We start from the raw sequence: 24,649 nt of genomic DNA, 5'->3' as shown, positions 1-24,649 counted from the left end.
TTTCTTTGTTCTTTCTATTGTTTGTCCTTTTTTAACAAACTACAACCATGGGGTTTCTGATGGACATTTCTCTGCTACAGGACCATTACAGTGTTCTTTTTTCATTATGTTGTGTGTAACTAAAACTGCTGTTTACAATGTTATTCTTTAGGCTTTTGCACTATGCAGTTTCGATCATTTTAAATGCCCAAAAGTGACAAATATGAAGCCTTTTTTGAACTGCTGATAAAGAGTGTTTACAATATTTAGAGCAGAACTGGCTCGTACTTCGTCTCTGTATTTTGCTGTTTTCCAAAAGCTTTAGAGGTTTTTGGGTAATCACATTTGTAACTATTTTTTAATGTAATAAATAGGCCTCAGTCAAATTCAAACTAATAACCACTTGTGATTCTGTCTGCCTGCCTTTCTGCAGATGGACACTGAGGCCGGTGACATACTGAACGACCTGCAGGTGAAGCTGAACAATGTGCTTGACGAGCTCAGCAGGACATTTGGGAACAGGTAGCTTTACCCATCACCCCTAAAAAGACACACAAAAACATAAGCAAAATATAAACAGTTAAATCTGTAACAAAACATGCATTTTTACTAATGAATCCTTTTCCTTCTTCAGTTTCCAAATCCGAATCAATGATTGTATGCGACAGATGTCATCTCTGCTGTACCAGATCAAAGGACCACTCAACGCCAACAACAAAAACCAGGTGGAAGGCGACTCTGACAACATGCTGCGGCCACTCATGGATTTTCTAGATGGAAAGTGAGTTGTTTAGATTTAAGCCTATTATTTTCTTTACCAAAAATTAATATGTTTCCTAATATGGCCATGATTTCAGCGTCTTTGGCTGGTGCAGTTGTCTCTCAAATGCCCGACTTCAGACCTGCCCATCTATTCATTTCTGTCTCTGTTTTTGTTTTCCTTTTTCTGCATCCTTCATTTTTGTTGAATTAATTAGGTAAAAATCATAAAATAGAATTTTTTAACGATTCCAATAATAGCGCCAATTAGGCTTAAAACACTGCAGTACTTTTTATATTCTATGTGTCTCATTCATTTGACTGTGCGGTTTTTGCAGGCTGACACTGTTTGCCACTGTGTGTGAGAAGACTGTATTAAAACGTGTGCTCAAGGAGCTGTGGAGGATTGTGATGACCAGCCTGGAGAAGACTATTGTGTTGCCACAGGGCAACGATACCTTTGTAAGCTTTACTGCACAGTTTTTGTTTGTTTGCATCAGCATATGTAGATACTGCAATTTGCCTTTTACTGCTAAAATGAATCGGCTAAAAAGCATCCACTCAATCCCATTTTTTTCAGGGTGCACAGATTCTTTCAGCTGCAAAAGAACTGGGTCAGCTCTCAAAACTCAAGGTATTATAATGCTTTCATGTTTTACACCATAATACATTTTCTGCTGTTTCTTAAAATATAGACAATGAATCTGTTTTTGTGAAATTAATCCATCTCTGTGCTCATCATTTGGATGTGCAGGATCACATGGCAGGGGAGGCTAAAAGCCTGTCTCCCAGGCAGTGTGCTGTGATGGATGTGGCACTGGACACTATCAAGGTCAGTTTATACTGCAGGTTTTGGTTTCATTACAGTGCAGGGCAGACGGGTCAAATTTGCCTCATCAACTTTTCATACATTAATCAAGTAACCTAGAATGTAATGTTAGCAACTTTTCACCATAGATTATCAGGAAAAGGTTAAATAAAATAATAAATAAAATAATAAATAAATTTAGTGGGGCAAATTAAAAAAAACACGATGTGTAATCCAGCCAGGGAATTTTGGAGAAATGTTCAATTGATGTTACTGCCGTTATTAAACCTAGTTTTGGCTCTATAGTAATCACAAGGAAATACTATGATCGTTTATCACAAGTGTAAATGGTCCAACCTTTTTACTTGGGAAGCTGCTGGTGTCTGTTTAGTTCATTGAACCAACGGCCACTTCCACATTTATTAAAAAACTTCCAAAGCATCTCAAACAAACAGGCTTGGTTTAAATATTTTACCAAAATATAGAAAACCTCTGCTCACTCACCCTCTGTTTCTTGCAGCAATACTTCCATGCAGGAGGCAGTGGGCTGAAGAAGGCATACCTGGAGAAGAGCCCTGAGTTATCCTCACTACGCCACGCTCTGTCCCTTTACACTCAAACAACAGACACACTCATCAAAACCTTTGTGACCACTCAACATGCACAAGGTAGTTCAGAGCACTGCCTAATGATACATCTAGGAGGGTTAAGAGAGAAAGCATTTCCCACTGTAGCCCAGCAGAGGGCATCATGTGCAATAGTTTTTTCCCCTGAATACTACCTCATTAAGGTTTGCACATGTTTTTTGTGTGTTGATAGTGTTCTTGATGTTGGAATTCATTGACATGTTATTGCTGTGTTCTCTTTATCTCCTGTGCTGCCTCTGTGCCAGTGCACAATGGAAAGGGTATTAGGTTTACTCCTAATGAAAAAATACAGCCTAGCAGGGGTAGGTTTCATTTACATCATCCACCAGTATTCCTCCTTTTCCCCACCTGCTCTCCTTTTGCCCCTTTAGCTTTGCCACAAAGGTGGGTAGGTTAGCCCTAACCCTGCCTCTCCCTGTGTATCCTCTTCACACGTTGACACTTTTGTCAGGCCAATTGTAAACTAATTCATGTTTCTGGTTGTGCTTTAAACCAGGTGCAGGCATAGACAAGCCAATAGGTGAGGTGTCCGTCCAGATGGAGCTGCACAATCCTGCAAAGGGGGATAGAAAAGTTACCGCCAAAGGTCTGTCAGAGTTTTCACAACATGGTGCTAAATATGTTCTGTTTTTAGTCAAATGTTCTAATCTGATTATAAACCTCTCTTCCACTGTTTGTCCGCGTTCTTACATGTTGTTGTGTTTTTGCATATTTAGTCATTGGAGCCAATGATTTAAAATGGCAGACGTCTGGCATGTTTCGACCATTTGTGGAGATCACCATGATCGGGCCTAACCTCAGCGACAAGAAACGGAAATTTCAGACCAAATCCAAGAACAACAGCTGGTCTCCCAAGTTCAATGAGACCTTCCATTTGTACGTACTCAACAGCTGTACATGTGTTCTTAATAGAATATGAAATAGTTAAAACAACCTTTTAAAAACTTTTAGCTTACGTTGACAACTGGACCTTACTTTCATTTTATGGTTTTTTTTGTCCATTATTATTTTCAGCATGAGATGCTATGTAGTTTTAATAGTTTCTGTCTTCACATCATATCTATTTACAAGTACAGTGTGTTTTCCACATTTACACCTACATGAGAAAAATTGGTTAGACCTATAGATTGAACATCACCAATGTTATATATATGTTATTTATATTCACCAATGTCATTCTAAAGCTGTTACGATTAGTCAATTAATCAATTTTTTATAAAAGGGAAATTAACTATTTACTATTTGATTATGGTTTCGGTACATTTCAAAGGACAGAAACAATATTCAAAATGCCAAACATTATCTGGTCGAAACTCTATTTGTGACTAATTGCTTCTGAGAAATTGTTAATGGCCTTTCTTAACATTCATTCAAACAGTTTTATTTTGTAAGGATTTTCAGCTAGTGCAGCATTAAAATGACTGTCGTGTTGATGGGATGCTGTAATGCTGAATGCTCAAACACCTGTGTTCTGTCTCCACAGCGTTCTGGGTAACCAGGAGGGCTTTGAGTGCTATGAGCTGCAAGTCTGTGTCAAAGATTACTGCTTTGGCCGTGCCGACAGAGTCGTTGGCTTGACTGTGATGAAATTGAGAGACATCAAGGGCAACTGCGCATGCTGGTGTCCTCTGGGCCAACGCATCCACATGGACGACACAGGCCTTACCGCCATGCGAATCCTCTCCCAGCGCTCCAACGATGACGTGGCTAAGGAATTTGTGAAAGTCAAATCAGAGACTCGTTCGGCTGAGGAGGGCAGATGAGCAGAGCTGGAGAGGGAGAGAGACAGACATAAGGAAGGAAGGTTTCCTAATTTCGCAATGAGAAGGATCTCATGTTACAATCTTGTCAAAAAGCAGGGAATAATTTTCCGTTGATGGCCAAGTGGACTCTTTTCTTAGTCCTTTGATGTGTCTTAGCTGCTGTTGACTGTTTAGTTTCGCCTTACCAAGCAGACGGGCACACTGCCACGTTCATTTTGACAAACTATCCCTTTCTGTGTCACATTATTCACAGAGCTACAAACAACCACTTAGACACGAGCTCACTCAACCTTCACTCTCACCAGCTGTTTCAACAGGAAGTGACAAGTAAACCTTTTTTTAACCTCTTTCCTCATCAGTTCAATGCCACAGCCTCAAGGGAACATGAGGATGCCAGGCCCCACTGGAGGGCCACACATGTCCCTACACCTCCCCAGTGTTGTTGTGCAATAACCCCACCTGAACCCTTCAAACCATGGCAATATGTTTGATGCCTTACACTCAGCAAACTGTGAATGTGTGAAATGGAAAAGTCTTTCTAATACTCTTTTCTGTATCTCCACTGTGATGGTTTGAGTCAATGTGAAAAATAGTGCATGGTTTTGAATAAATAACAGGTAACTTGGAGACCGTTGTAATGTTATGGTTGTAAACATTTGGAATAGAGTGGAAGTGATGTTGATGAATTATTGTACTGGTTTCACAAGCTGATCTTGTGCAGCTGATATTTCAAAAGAAGGTACTCAAACAAATAACCCTTGATTTGACCCCTTAATTTAAAGGATTGTTCAGTTAAATGTGTGCCTTGCCATGTTACATCATTCCTGTTTCCCATTAGCTCTGTATGTTAAAGGTGAACCCTATTTTGGCCATATTTATTTATCAGCTCCATCAACAACTCTTGGCTTGTGTGGCCTAGAATAACCATGATGGCTCAGCCATTTTATTTATTTTTTATACATATTTATTCTTGCCTGTGCTTTTCAAAGACCATGATTGAATATGTTGTATATCGCTATGAACAGATGTGGGTTGCTCAGAATTTTGCACAGAGTTATGAGTTAGTTATGTTACAAAATTACAAACAAAGTTGACGACTTGTTTCCTTGATTTAAGATAGTCATAGTTGTCTATGAGAATTTTTCATTTATTGTTTAGAAACATTCCATGTTGAACTTTCAGGTTACATCTTTTTCTTCCAAAAAGGATATCTGAACATTTGAACATGAACGTGTGAGCTGCTGAGTCTATCAGGAGTGTAGAATTACTCATGGTTTACATACAGTATATCTTCCTACTGTTTTCTTCTACTCTTGTATGAGTGGCCTTACTTTGGTGAAAAACCAACTAAATATGTTTATCTTTTTAACATTTTTTTAATCTAATGAGGATCAGCCAATACTTTCCCCATGATGATGTCAAATAAGTTTTCCAAGTAATGCTCCTTCTATTTTGTACTTTTTATCTTTGATGCTGTTGCAGACGTAGTCAGTACATTTAGACTGGGTTTCTTTTGCCATCTGTTATATTTGTGTTGTGTTCCCTCTGATGTTTTATAAATGTTTCCCTTAATCTTCTTCAATAAGTTAAAATGATGTCAATCACTGTAATGTAAGATATGTTTCAGTTTTCTGGACAGAGGTGTATTTACATTGAGATTTGTGCCAGTGAATTTGTTAATTAATGATGGAAGAATATTAAAGCGTTTCTCTTAATGAAGGATGGATATTGCTGTTTTATGAGCATATTTTTTAACAGTTCACAGCCTGTAGAAAGGAGTCCATTAACCCTTGTTAATAAATTTTACTATTGGTTTGAGAGGGAAAATGTTTCATAGCCAACTGTTATATACACGTTCCTTGTGCCAAGTTGCAATTGTTCACTTTAAAACATTTTGTATTTCTTTATTTTGTAAATTTGTTAACCCTTGCACTATCACAAAATCATAACAACTGTTAACCACTCATAGTAACTGCATTTTTGTGCTGTTTTCTTTGTGTTGTCACTATGTAAACATTCCAATTATAGAATTTTGTATAAAGTATTTGAGAAGCATCTATAAATGTGTCTCTGCTTTTTTTTTTTTTATAGTATACTATGACAGTGACTGCAGCTTTTAATTGGACTTTTCAGTCTCATGAATTTGGTTCAAATATGATTGGTGTGAATGCTAAAAGCGTAGGAGTAGGATGTCTGTGTTTGTATGCTGTTATTGGACATTTGCTGGGTTTTGCTTGTGTCACAAATAAGCCAAGTAGCTATTGTAAAGCTCTGCTATGGTGAATGCTGAATAGACATGATATATACATTCATGATGCATACATACATAGCATAGTTTTAAGCATTGCAAAGTACTAGTGACAGGCTGAATAGATAGAAAACGTGACATGTATGCTGTTTATGATATGAAAATGAGTAAGTCTAGTCAGTTTGTATTTGTATAGCCCCCAAGGTGCATTATTATTATGCGAATTGTAATTATTTTGTTTTATATTTCTCATTTATATTATCATTTTTGCTTTCTAGAGTCTTTGTGAACATATCAGGACTGTCTGTCACTGCCAGACAGTCCATGAAAAAGTGGAACAACCTGAAGGAGAAATACAAGGTAACCCATCATTGTGACTGAATCTCAGCAAAGCCAGGTTGTATAAGTTAATATTACAGTATTAGACAAGTGGGTGAGCTTAATTATACAGGTGCAATGGGCAACAACGAAATTGACAAAACATTAAGTGGGCTCAAACTAAACTACAAAGCTGCAATCAAATTCTGCAGTTTCACAATATTTGTAGCATCGCCTTTTCTGCTTCCTTAGTTATTGAATCTTGAAACTACTGTTGTAAAGTACCTACACATGGACTGATGTTTACACCTACATTCACACATATTACACAAAACTTAAAAGCCAACATTTTTGGATTCGAACATATGTGCAACAATACATTTCACCTTATTCATCAATATTATTTTTATAGGAGCTTAGGGATCTTTCGACAGGGAAAGAGGTGGAGGCGGTCGGGGTGACTGCTGCCACCTGGCAGTGGTACCCGTTAATGGATGCTGCACTCCAGGGGCAGCACTCAATAAGTCCACCCCTGGTAGTTGCAGCAAATTTGACTGCCACTGCAGGTGGTGTTGTCACCTCCCCGTCCTCTGCCCCTCCTGAAGAGCAAGAACAACTCAGGAGGAGGCCAAGGAAGAGACCCAGTGAGGCTGTCCTAGACTTTTTAAAGGAGCAGGCAGAGAGGGACAAGGAGAGAGAGCGGCAGGCAGTTGCAAGAGAGGAGGCCAGGGAGAGACAGGCTGCGGACAGGGCAGAGAGATACTTGTCCCAGTTTGAGAAGCTTGTAGATAAGTTGTAAATAAGTTATGTTATGTAAATAGTTAAATCAAATCAGGTTCGTTATTGTTTTGTTAATATTGCATTTTCTAAGTTCTTTTGGAGTGTTTGTCTGTTACTACAATAAATATATTTGAAATTGAGGAGTAGTTTTATGCTGGATGAACAGTAAGACAAAGTGGCAACATGCAGGTTATTATTGTGGTCACAACAATTATTTCTTCTTTAATGACATCTGCTACATAGTTAGAACATTTATTTTACTTTACATACTTTACTTTTTCTGTCATCGTGTTAAAGAACAGTTAATAACATTATACACAATCATCTACATTTACAATTTATATGTCGATACAATTACAAAACAGAAAACAGGTATTCATTTAAATGTAGTGAGGATAACAATAACAATTTCTAACATTTCATTTTGCAGCCTTCACTGGACTTTAACCATTGGGTTAGCCCCTTAGCTGTAATCATGCTCCTGCAGACATGCAGGCTGCTCTGCAGGGGCGGAAACATGAGCAGCAAGTCTTGCACGGAGATTATTTCCAGACAACTCCTGATCATCATCGGGAACGTTCCCCTGATCCTCTTCCTCGGGGGGTTCCTGCTGCTCGTCCTCGTCCTCGTCCTCGTCCTCGTCCTCGTCTTCCTCCAAGATATCCCCGGCCGACAGACAGAGGTTGTGGAGGATGCAACACGCAGCTATAACTTTGGGGGCAAATAGAGGCCGAATCTCCAGAGCCCTAAGGAAGATGGCCCTCCAGCGGGTTTTCAGCATGCCGAAAGCTGGCTCAACAATGTTCCTGGCCTTGGCATGGTGCTTGCTAAAGCGTGCTTCAACTTGGCCTGATGATTGAAATACAGGTTACATAATATCTATGTAATGCTTCATATCCAAAGTAAGTACTGTGATAAAAATATTTACTCTGTGTATTGTATTGTATTGTTTTGTATTGTTACCTGCTACAGGCTGGCGGTATGGTGTCATGATGGTGACGGGATGCTGCAGGCATGGATAACCCCCGTCCCCAAGGAGAAAAAAGCCTGCTGGTGGATAGAGGGACTGCTTGTACATCGGAGATCTTCGAAGGACAAGTGCATCATGGACCGATCCAGTGTTGCCGTAGGTGTCCAGAAATTTGCCCTTGCTGTCACACACACCCTGAAGTATAACTGAAGGGAGGAGCTTTCGGTTGAAGTAGCACTTTTTTTGTTCAGCAGGTGGGAGGATTCTGATGTGGCACCCATCAATTGCACCAGCAGCACAGTGGAAGGCCTCATGGCCAGCCAGGTGAGCAAAGCCTGCCCCCACCTCCTCCATCTCTTCTGGCTTGGGGAAATGGATGACCCTGTGAATGATGGCCATCATCTCCCCCACTACATGATGGACTATCCTGCCCACTGTTGCTCTCGACACAGCAAATATGTCTGCTGTGACTCTGTACGAGGTGCCACATGCCAGCCAGTACAGACGGACGGCCACCTCAATGTCACAACTCCATCCGTGTGGCTTCATTTGAGGCAACATTTGGACCAGTATCGTGATGGTGTCCCTGGAGAGCCTAAAGGCTGGTTTGGGGTCAGCCTCAGAGAGGAACATGCAGAGGATTGGCACATGTCTGTTCAATTGTGCATACCTCTGAAGTGGAGTTTGATCCTGTTTTAAGAAAGCAAATATTAATTGTTTACTCTTCTCCAAATCTACAAACATTGATTTGTAGTCATTTATCTATTTATTTTAAATTAACTCTATTTGATCATGAATTGATCCCATTGTTGTGATAAATATTTTGTTATGTAAAGTGTATTTATATGTATGCATGTGTCAGTCTGTCATTACACATTTTCAGCAATTCTGTTATCCCACTCAGTTCAATAAGTAATGGGCTATACTAATGAACCACTAGATTAATAGCTCAAAGCATATCTGACACATTTCTGAAAATGTCAATGTGATGTTTAGTAAGTATACAGAGTGTAAAGTTATTTGTTTTATGCTATGTTATTTAACTGTCCCCTACTGAAATGAGACTGTATAAAAAGAAATCCCATTTCTTTAGTGTTATCCATCAGCAGTTCGTGACAAGGTCACACTGAGGCTCCTAAGAGTATCAAATTGTCTTGACTGAATATCATGCGATCATATCAGTATGTTAACAGAGGGGCAGGCCTACAGTAGCAATGCTGAACTGTTCTGGGAGAACGGCGCTATTCAGTTGTAAACATTTAGCTTATCCATCTACCGCGTTGTCTTTTTTATTGTCCATTGTCATCAAAGTTAAGGGCTGAGTTAGCTTATCTTTCAAATAACGTACATAGCGTAAAACAAACGCTATAATAGCTCGCTGCCGTTCCGTCCTCCTCCTCCTCCTGCTCGCTCTTCTCTCTTCAATTTGCCTCCTCAGCTCAGCAGCCTCCTCCTCCGCCTCCAGGTGAAGAATACCGACAGTAACAGCCAACAATGCCCGGTCCATCTCTGATCTTAACACAGTGCCTTACAGTTTAAATAACTCAGACAATAGACTGCAATGATTGTTTTTCCCGCCACTGTGCAGCACTTTGGACAACAATAACAATAAACAACAGAGGCAGTATGGAGGCGACTCTCGCTTTATTGTTATCAATAGACATGTAATTGTTGATGTACAGTTGTAATCAGATGTGCTTAGGATAGGCTGAACACAATACCGATTTTGGGTGTTAAAACCTGACTTTGGAGCTCCGCAGGCTGTGTCTCTGCCGGCCGGAGGTATTGCGCAACACCCGGAAGAACGCATCGTCTCAAACAGTCAACAGTGTTTGTGTGCTTGTGAGCTTGTGAGTTCATTCTTCCAAGAACAACTCGCAAGAACGGTCTCTGGAGAACACAAGTCCGTTCTTTTCATTCTTGGGTTTTGAGAAAGGCCCATACACACACACACACAGGACATAAATTTGAACAGTCTCTCAAGCATTTTTCAAGGCTGGTCTTCCATTTTAAACTCCTCCATTGTCCTCATCACCTCCTCAGTCCTCTTCCTCACCTCCAGACTCACTCTCATCACCTTACACATCTTTCATACTTCTATTCATTCATCATTCAAGCGCAGCATTAGCAGATTAGCGTAAGCTATTCAGCAGACAGCATTCACACCGCAATTTCTTAAGAAATTGCATTTTCTAGTTTTACTTAATATTCATTTATATATTCATAATATACTGTATATTTTGATTTATTGTATGCATATGAATATGTAATTTTTTTATATAGTCTACCTATTATAATTATTTTATTTACATTTTATTTAAAACCTTGGCAGGAAGAGGCCCAAAGCCAGTTGATTGACAGCTAAGATCATCAAAAAATTGCAAACAAAAGGCCACAGAATAAAAACAAAAAAAAGGAATCATAACTAAATAACTAATTGACATTTTTACATTAAAAAAAGATGAATTGACTTAACTGTAGTATGAATCAAAAACCCCTAAATATATTTTTGGAATAAATAAAATAAAAACATACAGAAGTGAATCAACACATAAATACGACAATAAGTGAAAATTCTCATAAGCGCTTATTTATATTTTCTTCATATTTCAACATTTGAACTTTATGTGTTCCACTTTTTATTTCTAAATGTATTTTCTTACTCTTTTAAAGATTTATAGTTTTTACATTCAGATTATCACAGTGTGTCCCACCTGGGAGTTTGTTGATTTGTAATAAATTATGTATCAGACATATAGAAAGATTGCATGCGCTTGTGAATGAATAGATCCGGTTCAGTCCAGTTGAGACAGCGTGCATCATTACAGTAAACACATTAAAGATGGTCAAAGTGTTCAAACCTTACATTTTCCATGATGGAAATTGCAGTATTTCCTTTTGTTTACGTTTCAGAGCATTCAAATTTTCATTGAATGTCTGGAAATCGATCCATAAAACGTTATCAAGTGTTTCTTGAAGTCAGTTGTACCATTTTGTTTGTCTCTGTGCATGCTTATCTGTGCATACATGAAGGAAGCATTATTGTCTGTGTGGTTGCAGGCAAAAAGCTAGCACATGCACGCACGCACACACGCACACACGCACGCACGCACGCACACACACACACACACACACACACACACACACACAATAACTAATTTAGCAAACGGTTCACGCCCCCCTAGTCAGGTCCCCTGGACAACACAGTGCTCCTCTTTGTTGGAGTCCAGGTATTAAATTCAATTTCTGAAAGCACCTGGATGTGCATACCAGTCATGAAGTCGCAATATTTAGTTGCCAAACTCAAGTTAGTCATAAAAAAATATTTTTCCTACAGTAATGTATGAATTGTGTTTTCTTTGTCCACCTTTAAAAGACACTCAAAGTGAATTGGAATAAAGGAGATATAAAAATGTGAGAAAGATGCCCTCATTTTGATCATGCGCACCCATCACAGGGTGTGTTTCAAAGCTGAACTGACAGCACAGATCACAACCCTAATGTTAGTCCTGAATGGCTGGAGCCATCCACCTGTACTGTTGTTTTACTGCCCCTCCACTCCTCCCTGTCTCACCATCCAGGTCCAAAGATCATTGCACTGTTTGCTCAGGCCCTGAGCTGTTAGGCATAGGGGGGTCACAGCTCTTCCTGCATGAACTTGAAACCTCTACTGTAGGTGCTTCTCTCACCACTACACCACTTCACCTTTCGTCCATCCCGCGTGTCTTTCATCCAGCTGGAGGCCTCAGTTGAACTTCTTTCCTTACCTGCGACTCGGTGGTGCCTGGACATCCAGGAAGACAACAGAAAAGGGATTGGTTTTACTTTATCTGAGGAGGCAAAGGGCGGGACTAAAGCTTGTAATATTTTCCCTTTTTTGTTTTTGGCCCTATGGTCCAGTGTCTATGCGTACGTGGAACTTAAAGGACAAAAGAACTTTCATTTTTGTTTGAGGTATGTAGTTTTCATTTGCTTTCTAGCATTGGGAAAATAGCACTTTTACACAGGCCTTATATACAAAGTCAAGGCCTGCTGGTTCAGTCACTTCAGATTCACATGAACTTCATAGATATTTCAGTGTATTGGAACATCAACAGAATGAGTCAAACATCCCAAACCAAGCCTTTTGGTTTCCTCCTAGTATGGAGCTTGCTTTGGTTTTCTAAACTTTACACCAATACAAACCAGGAAATTGCTCAGCAGCAGAGTATAGTGTTGAATTTCAGTGTGGGCGTTTCATATCCTTCCGGTTACAATTTGGTAAATATCGGCAGTAGGAAAACCACAAATATGAGAAAAAAATTGTTTTCTACTGTGAATTTAATGTTACGGTAGTCAAATGTTCAGGGTCATATCGCTATCTCAATCTTGGTGTTTATGGATTATCTGCCAGAGATCTTTCTCAGGTACAAAAGGTTAAGAAGGGAGCGGCTAGATACCTTTACAGCTCTGCAGCACAGATAAAGAATCAAGGATGTATAGATATTACCTCAAAGAAGATTTGTGCATGTGACTTGTTTTCTTACTTACAATTCATGTTATCTTTAAATGTATGTAGTAATCCTCAGAAATATGTCCTAAATTTCTTCATTTTTGGCTGTAAGAACAAACCAGGGAGTATATTGCTGAAAGCCTATCTTGTCTGAAAGTCAGAATGTGATTCAAAGCGGTCAAAACAGGTGAGAGTTGAGGTTCAGTTTCATTTTCTAGACACGCTTTTACAGTTTTCCTGACCAAAAACTACAGCTGTAATGGCTTTGGTTATCAAAATATCAGGACATAAATTATATATGTACTGTATGTACACTGTACTTGGCATTGGCTTAGCTTATTTGTGAAAAATAAGAACTAAATTGACGATCTGCAGCATTAGTTTGTTGATTACATTCACTAATCACACAATAAAATGTTGATAATACAAGTAAAGACTGGACAAATCACTGGGATTTCATCAAGGGCTAAATATATTTTCCTTTGTTTTAATCCTGCCCTCATTTTCATTTGTTCTCTATGACTGTATTTCAGCAGATCTCTACTTTTAGAAAAAGGCGATCATTAATTTTCCCTGCCAATACCTGCATATTTGCAGTTTATAGATAGACAAACATGACCTTCCATAATAAACTGGTTCCCCCTCACTTTTGTCACAGCTTCCCCTTTCTGTTGCCATCTCAGTGTGGTCTGACTGCAAAGAAATGGCCCTATGCTTCACTAGCTGTACATAACTGTTTTAAGTATACACATGTTCTCTCTGTAGGTGTGAAATATGGAGAAACTGAGCTAAAGATGGGGTTGGTCACGTCATACTTTGGCCAGTTGTGTGGAAAAGAGGAAAAGAGAGGTGAGATCTGATGCACACTAACTGAACATAATATTTTAAGTGACTGTATGTCTTTACATTTCTTAAATTCTGTCAGGAGGAGTCAGTAGATTGATAGTACCAATACTTTTACATGCACATGTTATACTTGGCAATTAAAGTGACACAGACACTGTCCTTTAAATGCTGCTGCAACATCTCCATCCCTCTCTTCCTCTTATTTTTACAGAGGAGGAGAGACGCTTGCGGGCAAACGACAGGCCTTTCAATCTGTCTTACCTCTATGCCGTAAGTATAGACACAAAAACTTCCTGTGTATTTGCACCAGATAAGGTGAGATGAGGAGGATATAGTTGGTGACGGTTGTGTCCTCAAAGAAATGATATTTCCAGTCATGTTGCATCATAATTCTTTTGTTACATCTGTGTGTCCCTTTCCTGTACTCCAGAACAATGCCATCAAGACGTCTAAATACAACATTTTCACCTTCCTGCCACTCAACCTCTTTGAGCAGTTCCGGAGGCTTGCCAATGCCTACTTCCTCTTCCTCATGGTCCTTCAGGTACATATTTAGTGGCAAAAATGGATGCATTGATTGTTATGAATGTTATCCACAAAATATTCATGAAGAAATGAAGAGCATTTAAAACGTGTGTGTGTGTGTGTGTGTGTGTGTGTGTGTGTGTGTGTGTGTGTGTGTGTGTTTTGTGTTATTCACAGCTTATCCCACAAGTCTCCTCTCTCTCCTGGTTCACTACGGCTGTCCCCCTTCTTTTGGTGCTGTCTATGACAGCTGTAAAAGATGCCAGCGATGACTTTGTAAGCTGAAATTTTAGTATATTGGCACAAACTGAAACACAGTACAACCAACTAACTAACTAACTACTAAAGGGGAAATATGAAGACAGAAAACAAGGAACTAAAGTAAACATTATGATTTAACACTCACTGTTTTCTCTTTATCCTGTATCATCTGATTAGAACAGACACAAAAGCGACAATCAAGTGAATAACCGCATCGTGAGCGTCCTGATCGATGGAGAGTGAGTCATTTAAGATAAAAACTAATTTATAAATTATGATTCATAAATGGACCAATACAAATATGTAGCTGTGAAAAAGTTTGATGTTTTGTGAGATGTTTCGTGCAGTGTTGTGATTTTATTGTATGTAATATATTTTCATTTTTCTGACAGACTGAAAAATGAAAAATGGATGGATGTTCAGGTTGGAGACATTATCAAACTGGAGAATAATCAATTTGTCACAGTAAGTATGGTGATCCTTTAATAAAGTAATTCATTTGTGTAATTGCAGAGAAATGTAAACTGCGTGTGCATAAGGGCTTTTTATAGTGTATTGCTATTCTATAAAATTTGATGCTTTCAGTCATAACAACAGCCGCACAGAGTCCAAGACAAAGTTTCCTCATCGTATTCTCTTTGAAACTTTCAGTTGGCTGTGTTGTAATAAATGCTTTCATTCTTAGGCAGACCTTCTGTTGCTGTCCAGCAGTGAGCCTCTCAATCTGGTTTATGTAGAAACAGCTGAATTAGATGGGTGAGTATCCAGTCAGTTTGTGTGCATTTGTGCGTGCGTGCATAGCTGACCGCTGGTGTCTCGCCCTGTCTTGGATTTCCCTTCAGTAACGTCCTTCTCATGTCCTCTTGTCTCGCCCAGTGAAACCAATCTGAAGGTGAAACAGGCCCTGACTGTAACTGGAGAGATGGGAGGCAGCATTGACGCACTTGCTGGTTTCAATGGTGAGTAGATGAAAAACAACAGTTAACACAGACATTTGGAGCAAAAAAAAAGCATCCCAACAATCATATAATTCCACATAATTTCACCTTACCTTGTGTACTGCTTACAGTATGTTTGCTAACTTCTAGCCTCTGTCCCTGTCAGGTGAAGTGCGATCTGAGCCTCCCAACAACCGTCTCGACAAGTTCAAAGGAACCCTGACTGTGAACCAACAAACCTACGCTTTGGACAATGACAAGGTGCTACTTAGAGGATGCACCCTGAGGAACACTGAGTGGTGCTTCGGTCTGGTCATTTTTGGAGGTAAACTCTCACCAGCTGAAGTGTTGAGTTATAAAGGAGGAACCCCATACAGACAGATGGCAAATCAGAGGGAGCACCAACACTAGGGGTTTGTTCCCTACATACCCACAGAACAGCTAAGCCTTGATATTGATTTTATAATCTGGAACTATACTACAGGGATGAAACGTCATTGTTTTCAAAGATATTCCAGCATTTGGTATTTTCATGGTGCTCTCCCAAAGGCATTTAGTTGTCATGGCTTTCACATTAAGCTACACAATAAAGCGCCAAGACGTCTACATCCCTAAATAAGTATTAATTAATTAATTAATTAATTGTCTTCTCATCATCTTGATATTAATTCAACTCGGCAAACTCAGCCTCATAAATATCACAAAATATGATTGAATGATAATTGTTTCATTGAAGGCTACTGTGCAGGGCAACAGTGTGGAAGCATCTGCATTCAACTTGATATTTATTAATTTATTTCCCTTTAATTTGTCATCCTCTGTATTTATTCTGGCAACATATGAATAACCACAGAATCTGGTAAAAAAAAAATACAGTTTGCTGTTAAGTTTGGGGCTCAACTCTCAAGTCTGCAGGGGCCCAGCAGAGGGCGCTCGTGCTGACACACAACTGACTAATGTAAGGCAAAACTGGAAAGAAGGCTGATTAACTCGACTACAATCTGCTAAACTTTGGCTGTTGTAAGGTGTTAGATGTGTTTCATTTTTTACTGTTATGGTAAATGAGCAACACACACGTACAAGACAAGACCGATTAAAACAAAGTTCGACATAACACAACAGTTAAAAAACAGCAAGCAATGAATTGTGCGTGGATAATGGCAATAATGGTAAGTAAAACAATGACTCTACAATGACTACAAGCTGTTGTAACGCTGTGTTATATGAATTCATTGCTTCAAACTTAGTAAATGACCAACCTGTATTCAATTTACGACAGCATTTTATATGCCTTAGTTAATATTGGACTTTTTATTGATAAGAAGTGTCAGTTAAATCCTGAATCCACAAGCATGTTCAACTGCGTGAAGAAAAAGAAATAACCTGAAAGAAATGAAAGAAACCAAAAGAAAGTTTTATTGAGTGCAAATTATCTATCAAACACTTAAAAAGCAAGCATTAGCATTAGCAAGTAAGGATGTGGAGAACATGTGTTCAGAAAAAGAAAGTCACAGTGCTGTATAATAAATCACAAACTCTTACATTGAACATTACATAGTATTGATGGCATATCAAAGGCAGGTTTTACTTCATGCTGAAAGGCCTGCCTATTTCTGTGGGATTGTTACTGTATGTAAACAAGAGATTGAACCGTTCCAGGTCCTGACACCAAGTTGATGCAGAACAGTGGAAAGACAACATTCAAGAGGACGAGTATTGACCACCTGATGAATGTCCTGGTGTTGTGTGTGAGTTAGTTGTCCATGCAAACACAAACACTTAAGCTGTTGACCTTAAATTTGTTACACATTTAACTGACATCAGAGGAGTTTGTTACTTGAAATGCTTTTCTATTAATTCAACCCAACATGACTTCACTCATGTACTTTCATATGGGCATTCATTTGTAAAATGCAGATCTATTTTTCAATGTACTCATATTAATAATGCTATATGTGTTTGAAGTGTGATGTGTGTTATCTTAAATCTGTCAGATCTTTGGTTTCCTGGCGTCTATGTGCACCGTTCTTGCCATCGGAAATGCAATCTGGGAGGTGAGGGAGGGCTCAGTGTTCACGGTCTTCCTCCCTCGTGAACCAGGAGTTAATGCCGCTTTATCATCCTTCCTCTCCTTCTGGTCCTATGTCATTGTCCTCAACACAGTGGTGCCCATTTCCCTCTATGTCAGGTACATTCTAGCGTAGAAACATTACAAAATCAGAAAGCAAAGAGGTATTGTGAAGTAAAGAGCCAAAGTAGTTATTTTTGCATACTGCCTATCAGTGTGGAGATCATCCGCTTGGGGAACAGCTTCTACATTGACTGGGATAGGAAGATGTATTACCCCAAAAGTGACACACCTGCCCAGGCAAGGACCACCACGCTGAACGAGGAGCTTGGCCAGATCAAATACATCTTCAGCGACAAGACGGGCACCCTGACGCAGAACATTATGACTTTTAACAAGTGCTCCATCAATGGGAAAGCTTATGGTCAGCATCTCTGCTTATATAAAAACAACTGATGTCAATATAAACAGCAGCATGGCTGAATGATTGACTGTTTTTCTCTTTCATTCAGGGGAGCTGTTGGACTTTTCTGGACAAAGGGTGGAAATAACAGAGGTCAGAGAAGAATTCTCATACATTGTGTATTTTTAGGAACTGTGTGTAACGTAGGAATGTCTCCAACTCTTCTGTTTCTTTTCCCTGCTTCTTTTCTTTTGCAGAAGACAGAGAGAGTGGACTTCTCCTGGAACCAGCTGGCAGATCCAAAGTTCACCTTTCATGACCACACTCTGGTGAAGACGGTGAGAGAGGGAAACCCCGAGGCTCAGGCCTTCTTCCGCTTGCTGGCTCTGTGCCACACAGTCATGCCTGAGGAAAAGAAAGAGGGTGAGCGTCCTCTTATGGACATCTTTATGACTACTTTGCAATTGGTTGCAATTATTTAAATAGAATAATTACATTACTTGTGTTGTTTCCGTTTTTTAAATTGGTTTTGTATGAAATCATAATCAGTCCTGAATAATACAGATACTCCTTTGATACTCCAATATATTTTTCTGCCTTAAAACTTAAAAAAATAAACGATGCAACCAAATTCCAAACCTAATTGTTATTTTAAGGAAGTATTACTTTTGAAACTACTACTATCTTCCTTTGCTCTCTTGTTATCTTTATCTTCTGGCAGGGGAGCTTTTCTATCAGGCTCAGTCTCCGGATGAGGGTGCTCTGGTGACAGCAGCAAGAAACTTTGGGTTTGTGTTCCGCTCACGCACACCAGAGACCATTACAGCCTGGGAGATGGGCAAACAAGTGACCTATGAACTCCTGGCTGTCCTTGACTTCAATAATGTGCGCAAGAGAATGTCAGTCATAGGTAAAGTAATACTGGAGAATTTTCTTCATTTAATCCATCAAACTTAGTTTTATTTTACCTGCATGGTTGAAATCCTAGCTATCATGCTGTACGTTCTGAAATCATTACATTTAAAAATCAGTCAAGGATCCTCTGATAACTGAGATTTCTTGTCAGTTGCTCAAAGCATTGTAAATGCAGAAAATTCAGAAATTATCTTAGCTACAGGTTTATGTGTCAAACCTCTTGAATCTGACCTCACTCAACAACTTCCTCCATGATTTCCAGTACGTTGTCCCGATGGCAAGATGACTCTATTCTGCAAAGGAGCAGACACCATCATCTTCGAAAGACTTCACCCCTCTTGTAACAAGCTAAAAGAAGTTACCACAGAACACCTCAATGTGAGTGATGGGTTTGGAACTTTGTTTTCCTATCTATAAATAAATTGTGAAAATTAATCAGAACTTCTTTGAACTGACCAACCAAAACAGGAGTATGCAGGGGACGGCCTCCGTACGCTGGCTCTGGCCTACAAGGACTTGGATGAGAGTTATATGGAGGACTGGAAACGGCGCCACCATGAGGCCAGCACCGCAATGGACGGCAGAGAGGAGAGACTTGATGAACTTTATGAGGAGATGGAGAAAGACATGCTGGTTAGTCTATAAGCTAAAAAAAATGTCAACACAGTGTTAATAAAAGATTAATTGTAATTCAAAAATAATAATAATTCAAAAACTGTCTGGTTAGTTTCTTGGCTGGTAGTATAGGTGGCTGCTTCGGAGAAGAATAGATGAAACACTCCCTCAGAAAGTCTAAAAGATTTATTGTGCAGACTTAAGTGGTCGCATGTGGTTTAGGTGATTTTAAGTGTACTAAAGATATAAAAACAAGCATGTCTTTTAAACTCTAGCTTACAACACTGAAATGTTATTTATCACAGAATATAAGCTGTCAACATAACCACCCTGTGCTCTGTGGATTTTAGCTTTTGGGAGCAACAGCAGTGGAGGACAAGCTGCAGGATGGGGTGCCACAGACCATAGAGCAACTGGCCAAAGCTGACATCAAAATCTGGGTGTTGACTGGGGATAAACAGGGTAAGTGTCACACACACATCACACAATTTTTCACTCAATTTTTCAATTCACAAGACCTCTAAACATTGTTTGTTTGTAATGTGTAAATGTATGCAGAGTCAGGGAGTGAATGTTTGACATGTTTTACAGCCTTATTGCATCACAGTAACTGTAAATATGTATGTTTTAAAACAGAGACAGCAGAAAATATTGGCTATTCCTGCAACATGCTGAGAGAGGAGATGAAGGAGATTTTCATTGTAGGAGCCAATACAGCTGAAGGAGTCAAAGAGGAGCTACAGTAAGTCAGCCAGAAACAATTAACTGCAACATATGTAGTGTCTGCTGATCATTGACAAGAACTGAATAGCCTTGCCTTTTTAATGCTGAGCCATCTTCTGTAAACTAGTGTTACATATGTAGATGATGGCTACATATATGATATAATATAACAAAGACATGAAATAAAGTTAGCTATAGCATGCTGCTTGCCTTTGCTCAGTAAGTTCTGGATGTAATAGCTAGTAAGCTGGACATGCTAACAATTGCAGCTTATGTAACAGCATTTAAAAAATAATATAGTAAAAAAAGACATTCAGAAAAAAATAACTTTTTAAAAATGCAACCATCCCCTTGTCCATCCCCTTGTTTTCAGGAATGCAAGAAGGAAAATGTGTCCAGAAGCTGCAGATGAGCCAGAAGTGATACAATCTCGCGCAGGCCTGTTTTGGCTTAAGAAGACTGAGAATGTGCAGGATGAAAAGGTGGATGGAGAATATGCCCTAATTATAAATGGACACAGTCTGGTAAGGGTTTTTCAGTCACACTACTATTGTCAGTAGATGCTTAATCTCTTAATAATAATGTAGGCTTTCTCTCTTTATGTCCCATATTCAGACAAAGTCCTACTGGAGGTCTTTTAGATCATTTGGCTGGCGTAGGGTTATAGTTTACAATCAAAAACATACATATTGGCAATTTACAGGCCGATTATACATTTTTTTGTCTTAACATATTTAAATGTCTCTACCATTAAAACCAACTATTCCTCACTAGAAGTTCATTTTGGTGTCTGGTTAAATGTTTTCACAGGGGAAGCATTGTGTCAGGGGGACTTGGTCAGAGTTTGGCTTGTAATCCATTCTTGCTTTGCATCCTCAGGCCTTTGCTCTGGAGAAGAACTTGCAGCTGGAGCTGCTGAGAACAGCTTGTATGTGTCAGACAGTGATTTGCTGCAGGGTCACCCCGCTGCAGAAGGCCCAGGTGGTTCAGCTGGTCAAGAAATACAAGCAGGCCGTAACTCTGGCTATTGGGGATGGGGCCAATGATGTCAGCATGATCAAGGGTAAGCTCATTCAACTCAGATGGCATAAAAAGATCCACAAAGACCAGTGAGTTGTATTTGCAGTAAAAACATACAGCAGCTTCCCTTTTCTATTTGTCTATCAGCTGCTCATATTGGTGTTGGCATCAGCGGTCAGGAGGGCATGCAGGCAGTACTCTCCAGCGACTACTCCTTTGCCCAGTTCCGTTACCTTCAGCGCCTCCTGCTGGTGCACGGCCGCTGGTCTTACCTACGCATGTGCAAGTTCCTACGATATTTCTTTTACAAGAACTTCACCTTCACCTTTGTGCATTTCTGGTACGCCTTTTTCTGCGGCTTCTCTGCGCAGGTAAGGACATGCACCAGAACACACTTTGGTTACATTTAATGCAAAAAAAAGACGGGAATCTCTTTCAATTTTAACGTTGGCTTTGATATTAAATGATATAGTCCCTCAAGATGATGTGATTGAAACGTTTATTTATTTATTTATTAAGATGAACATAGAAAATACAGTATGTTCACATCAACACAGTACAGAAGTGTACATTTATTGCAATTTTCAGGGAAAAGCTTACAATTATAATAATGGCTCTCATGGACACAGTTCCAACAAATACTAATATAATGTTTTCATTTAAGTATTAAATTACATACAAAATAACTCAACAGTTAAGCTTGATATGCACAAATTAAATGTGAGAGGCCCTTTTTCATCATAAAACCAACATTTAAAATAATCTATAACTTCTTACTCAAGTAAATACATACTAATGCTGAATAGATTATATTTTCTTTGTTGTTCTTTGTCATAGACTGTGTATGACGAGTGGTTCATCACCTTGTACAACCTGGTTTACACAGCTCTTCCTGTCCTTGGCATGAGCCTCTTTGACCAGGTATGTGTTAAAGGGAAAATAAGTCATTGGCTTGAAATAACTCCAGAACTTAAATGGAACTTTTTGGGGGAATTATAACATTTTATTTATCATTAGTTCACACTCTGGCATCTGTATGCTCTAGGCCTTTCTCTAATCCTCTGCTTCTGTAGGATGTGAACGACCGCTGGAGCTTCCAGTACCCTCAACTTTACTCTCCAGGCCAGTTGAACCTGTACTTCAGTAAAAAGGCCTTTGTGCGCTGTATGATGCACAGCTGCTACAGCTCCCTCATCCTCTTCTTCATCCCATGGGCTGCCATGCAGGACACAGTCAGAGATGACGGCAAAGACATCGCAGACTATCAGTCCTTTGCTTTATTGGCACAGACATGTCTGCTGGTTGTGATGAACATACAGGTGAGTACAGTAGTCATCGCCAAAACCAGCTTGCACCTACCATTACAAAAATACTTTCTGAATGAATATGCTCATCATTTTTCTCACATGACATTTGCAGCTGTGTCTTGACACCCATTACTGGACAGCAGTGAACCAGTTTTTTGTATGGGGCAGTCTGGCTGCTTACTTTGCCATCACCTTCACCATGTACAGCAACGGAATGTTCCTCATCTTCACCTCCATTTTCCCCTTCGTTGGTGAGTACATTCAGTGCTTTATTGAAGGCAGAGGGGTGGTGGGTGCACAAACCTTAAAATCTTAGTCCTTTGAAAGCAGATGCAGTCTGATTGTTAATACTGTTCATAACACAGCAACTGTAATCAATAAAAGATGGGAAGCGGATTGCTAAAGTATGATAATAAACCTTTATAATGTGTGGTTCTGACTGCTGGTCTGATGTTTCTTGAACTGCAGGCACAGCAAGAAACTCTCTGAACCAGCCTAACGTGTGGTTGACCATATTCCTGACTTCCCTCCTCTGCATTCTGCCTGTTGTTGCTTTCCGATTTATTCTCATTCAGCTTCAGCCCACCATCAATGACAAGGTGAGACAACACATGACATCCGTATACTCTATAAATTAAGAGATTTTGCCATTTAAATTATTCCTTCTGACGTTGTTCTTACAGTTTGGCCTTCTGATAAGTTGGGTACATTTGAGAACATGACAAGACAGCAAAATCATAAAAGAAGGATGACTATCACAGATTGAACTAAAAACTGTTATTATATTAGGAATTTGAAATGATAACATTGTTTTACAAAAAACAATGATTTGTTTGTAAAAGTAGAGTATTACTGACAACAATTAAATAAGTATCTGAACTTTAAATGGCATGTTTTTAATGACTGCTGCTCTGTATAATTCGTAAACAGACATAAACCTACTTAGCACTTAGTGGCATGGCAATAACTACAAGCTACAACTATGCATTTATGCCAGAGTCCTACATATCAAAATATTTTAATGTTGTTATCTTTGAGGAAGTCACAGTAACTTGAGTTAGTAAGTATAACATTTATTTTTACAAACTAACTTAAGTGTGCTGTATTTAAAACAGCAAAATTAGCAAGCTAGCATCATAGCTTAAAATGAGGTTAAAATGAGCATTTTGCCAAGTTCAAGTTTAAAAATGACTAGGACTTTGTTTGTGCTCCCATCCATCTGATATTTCGCTACAGAGCCCCTAAGGTCACACAATTATTAACATTTCAGCTATATTTGATATATGATTTGTTATACAAGCCAGTAGATACTGTGTAATGCTAGACTTTATCATAATTGTAATGAGCTGTGTGAAGTAATTTTAATAAAATGTCCTGAATGAGTAATTGTACTGATATTAAGAAGTCTACATGAAAGGCTTGTCCCATTATCCTTTATCTAGGTGAGACAAAAGGTGCGGAAGGAGGAACTGCCAGCTCCTGCACCACGCAAACCTCGCCGGCGTATCAGCACCCGTCGGTCTGGCTACGCCTTCTCACACACCCAGGGTTACGGTGATCTGGTAACATCTCGGAGGTTCCTGCTGAAACTACCCCTGAGGACTCGACCAGTCCTGTTCTCCCAAACAGACTCTCCTTTTGCTGAGAATCAGCCACAGCACTACCGCACCATCGCTGAGGAGGGGGAGGAGTCACAGAGACCGTCACAGGAGGTACGCAAGGACTAAACCACTACAAAGAGCGTGGAAGCAGCATAACAAGGTTTTATATTGAAGTCTAGCTCACGCTTATAAGAGGATGAACAGGGTAAAGTGAACTGAGTCTGAACAAAGCAGCGCTTGGTTACAGTTTTTGATTTATTTCAGTTCATCTTGCATACAGTGAATCAAAGCCTTGTCTTTACAAGATGTAAAGTGTACATGACCTAACAACGCACTAACATGGAGAGTTTATAAATCCCTCTCTTCTCACTGCTGCGAGCAAAGACTGATCATGTACATGTGAAAGGAAATTTTTTAAATAACAGCCTGGACACATGGTCATGGCCACACATGGTAATGGCCAAAAATACTTAAATACATAAAAATGCAGTTTAAGGGCTAAAACAGGCACACCAAATGTTTACCATATTTTTTGTGATTTAGTGATTTTTGTTTTTTATGTTTAGTTAAAAAATGTAAAGGATGACACTTGCTGATGCAGAGAAACAGGATAACGAAACTGTCTGCAAAATGAAATCGCATTTTGTAACTACTAATTTTATG

At 39.3% G+C, this 24,649-nt stretch overlaps 2 protein-coding genes across 2 annotated transcripts in view; both read left to right on the top strand.

Moving 5' to 3' along the window:
- LOC138605025 (protein unc-13 homolog B-like) overlaps positions 1-5,956 on the top strand; it is a 51,094-nt gene extending 45,138 nt beyond the window's left edge. The window contains exons 30-38 of the mRNA XM_069677094.1: positions 413-501; positions 614-760; positions 1,077-1,200; positions 1,319-1,372; positions 1,493-1,570; positions 2,067-2,214; positions 2,690-2,779; positions 2,910-3,069; positions 3,677-5,956. Coding sequence (XP_069533195.1) covers positions 413-501; positions 614-760; positions 1,077-1,200; positions 1,319-1,372; positions 1,493-1,570; positions 2,067-2,214; positions 2,690-2,779; positions 2,910-3,069; positions 3,677-3,956 — 1,170 coding nt within the window. The 3' untranslated portion in view covers positions 3,957-5,956. The remainder of the gene's footprint in view (positions 1-412; positions 502-613; positions 761-1,076; positions 1,201-1,318; positions 1,373-1,492; positions 1,571-2,066; positions 2,215-2,689; positions 2,780-2,909; positions 3,070-3,676) is intronic.
- Positions 5,957-13,558: 7,602 nt separating this feature from the next.
- Positions 13,559-24,112, top strand: atp8b5b (ATPase phospholipid transporting 8B5b). The gene is made up of 27 exons (XM_069677138.1): positions 13,559-13,613; positions 13,822-13,880; positions 14,041-14,154; positions 14,313-14,411; positions 14,574-14,635; positions 14,789-14,861; positions 15,082-15,152; positions 15,273-15,355; positions 15,501-15,659; positions 16,994-17,082; positions 17,329-17,522; positions 17,618-17,826; positions 17,915-17,958; positions 18,063-18,228; positions 18,527-18,715; positions 18,983-19,098; positions 19,189-19,353; positions 19,686-19,797; positions 19,972-20,077; positions 20,432-20,582; positions 20,938-21,121; positions 21,226-21,449; positions 21,916-21,999; positions 22,152-22,397; positions 22,498-22,636; positions 22,854-22,984; positions 23,828-24,112. Exons 1-27 carry the CDS (start codon positions 13,559-13,561, stop codon positions 24,110-24,112), a joined length of 3,609 nt encoding a protein of 1,202 aa, XP_069533239.1.
- Positions 24,113-24,649: the final 537 nt, after the last annotated feature.

This window comes from Semicossyphus pulcher, unplaced genomic scaffold (assembly GCF_022749685.1).
Source record: "Semicossyphus pulcher isolate SPU_LCO1_2020_fin unplaced genomic scaffold, fSemPul1.0.p SCAF_28, whole genome shotgun sequence".
In the NCBI taxonomy this organism is placed as follows: domain Eukaryota; kingdom Metazoa; phylum Chordata; class Actinopteri; order Labriformes; family Labridae; genus Semicossyphus; species Semicossyphus pulcher.
Note: the sequence above shows the minus strand (reverse complement) of the source record. Positions and strands in the feature narration are given on the sequence as shown.